The sequence below is a fragment of the Pteropus vampyrus genome, unplaced genomic scaffold (assembly GCF_000151845.1).
Source record: "Pteropus vampyrus isolate Shadow unplaced genomic scaffold, Pvam_2.0 Scaffold95, whole genome shotgun sequence".
In the NCBI taxonomy this organism is placed as follows: Eukaryota; Metazoa; Chordata; class Mammalia; order Chiroptera; family Pteropodidae; genus Pteropus; species Pteropus vampyrus.
Window position 1 is genome coordinate 2,336,524 of NW_011888876.1, and position 1,999 is coordinate 2,338,522.

The 1,999-nt window shown below is 48.0% G+C and overlaps 1 protein-coding gene across 1 annotated transcript in view; it reads right to left on the bottom strand.

The window, feature by feature from the left end:
• RALGPS1 (Ral GEF with PH domain and SH3 binding motif 1) overlaps positions 1 to 1,999 on the bottom strand; it is a 262,710-nt gene that overhangs the window by 48,027 nt on the left and 212,684 nt on the right. The window contains 1 exon segment of the mRNA XM_011364270.2: positions 709 to 933. Within this exon segment, the coding sequence (XP_011362572.2) occupies positions 709 to 933 (225 nt within the window).

Below are 1,999 nucleotides of genomic sequence, written 5' to 3' on the forward strand. Positions count from 1 at the left end.
TGGAGGACCTGGGTGCCTGGCCCACAGCTGAGCTCCACACCCCCAAGTTCACCGCCATGTTCAGTGAAGTTAATGCCCACATGGACGGCCGGTCCAGCATTCTGCCTTCTCAGTGCCCTGACCTCATCCCCAACAGCTGTCTCCTCCGACCATCTCAGACACCCGCCATCACGGTCACGCTTTGGATCGGGTCACGTGTGGCAGGGCCTGCCTAGTTTCCTACCATGTCATGTCCTTTTGCCTTCAGGCCCACAGCGAGATCACGTTTCCGAGCCTTGCTTGGCAGACGTGATGAGTGCCACATGCAAGTCTGGCCCATAAAATCCACTCCTACACGACTCTCTCTGCATCTGCCAGCTGGATGTAGAGTTCAGGGGTGGACTCTGAGCTCAGGCAGAGCCACAAGACAGAGGAGCCTGGGTGCCGGAATCTGCTTGGAGGAGCGCTGCCAGGACCTGCCCACAAAGCACTTCGCGAATGAATTCATGAATGAATGGCTTGGGAGCCAGGCACACCTGGGCTCTGCCACGCCCCAGACGTGTGATCTCACACAAGCGACTAACCGGTGTTCAGCCACAGTTTCCAATCAGTAACACGATGGTGGTTAACATCTAGTTTGCACAGTCTCTGAAGATCACATGCGTGCCCAGGGTCTAGCACGTCCGATACTTGAGATAGTAAAATGCAGAGCGATGTGGGGACGACCTGGTTTCTAGAGCTTTCTCACTGATAATGTGCTGGACCCAAATTTCAGTGATGGCAGATTTCGCACCTCTGACAATCAGGGGTACTAACCGTAGCTGCAGGAAACTTGTAAATCAGCAATTATTCGGAGAATATTGTTCATCTGATTGGATCTTTGTTCGTTTTCCATGATGCTGCCTGAGGCAGGATATGCAGAATCGATGTAGATCAAATCCAGAAGATAGATCCCTAAAAGTAAAGAGGATATTTAACCAGGGCAGGCACTCACTGTCAACCACACGAAACGAGACAGAACGGAACTGCTCTGCTACGAGGTATAAAGGGCAACTTATCTGGAAAACCGAGACACTATTGGGACTTCAATTCCAATCCTGACTACTAATTTTTCACAGAGATCACTCCACTATACATCGAACATCTGAGCAATAACCGAAACTGAACACCGGCAAGATTTTAGCGTTTCCGGTTCATATACTCTTCAGCGACAAGGGTTTTTTCCTGTAACCCAACTGGAAAATAACAGGACCAAAAAAAGGATGAATGAATACTTGTTTTTCACCAACCGATGAAGTTTAATAGGTTTAAGCTGTCGTATCCAGCAGAACACCACTTGGATTGAATTCAGTTTTGTGTTTATTCACTTAGCTGTGTGTCTATTTGTCTATCTCTCTGTATACACACACATGCACACACAAATCATAAATTAACTTAGGGACAAAAGGAGAAATCAAAAAAGCAACAGTCTCTCATACAAAAACTAAAACTAGACAGAGAATTCTCCTGAGAGTGCTTAATAAGAAAACGACATGCGATATAAAAACATTGCTATGACAGGCCAGTGTTGAGCCTCGGCATGGTCTCATGGCATCCCCCTGGGGGAATTCAGGGCAAGCCACCTGGCCAGGGATGTGCCATGTGTACTCTACGAGGACCAGCCATGTCACATATGCACTGCGTAGCTCTCAGCTGACTGGCTTGCTGTAGGGCTGCACTGCAGACTCCCCAGGGATGTGCCTGGACAATGGGTGGCACTTCCTTCCAGCAGCCCTCCGTGAGTACTGCCACTGTACCCGTACTACTGGTGGGATTCAGCAGGAGTAGTGGCGTAAAGCAGATTGCAAGGCAGAAAACACTGAACAGGGCAAAGAGGAATGATTGATATTAATGAAAAGCACAGTTGACTTGAGCTCAATTGATAACAAATTTCTACATACAGAGCAACATTGCGTCAAAATATACAAATCGAAACTGCCAGAAATGAAAAGTGCATTCAGCAAAGCCATAACCATAGAGG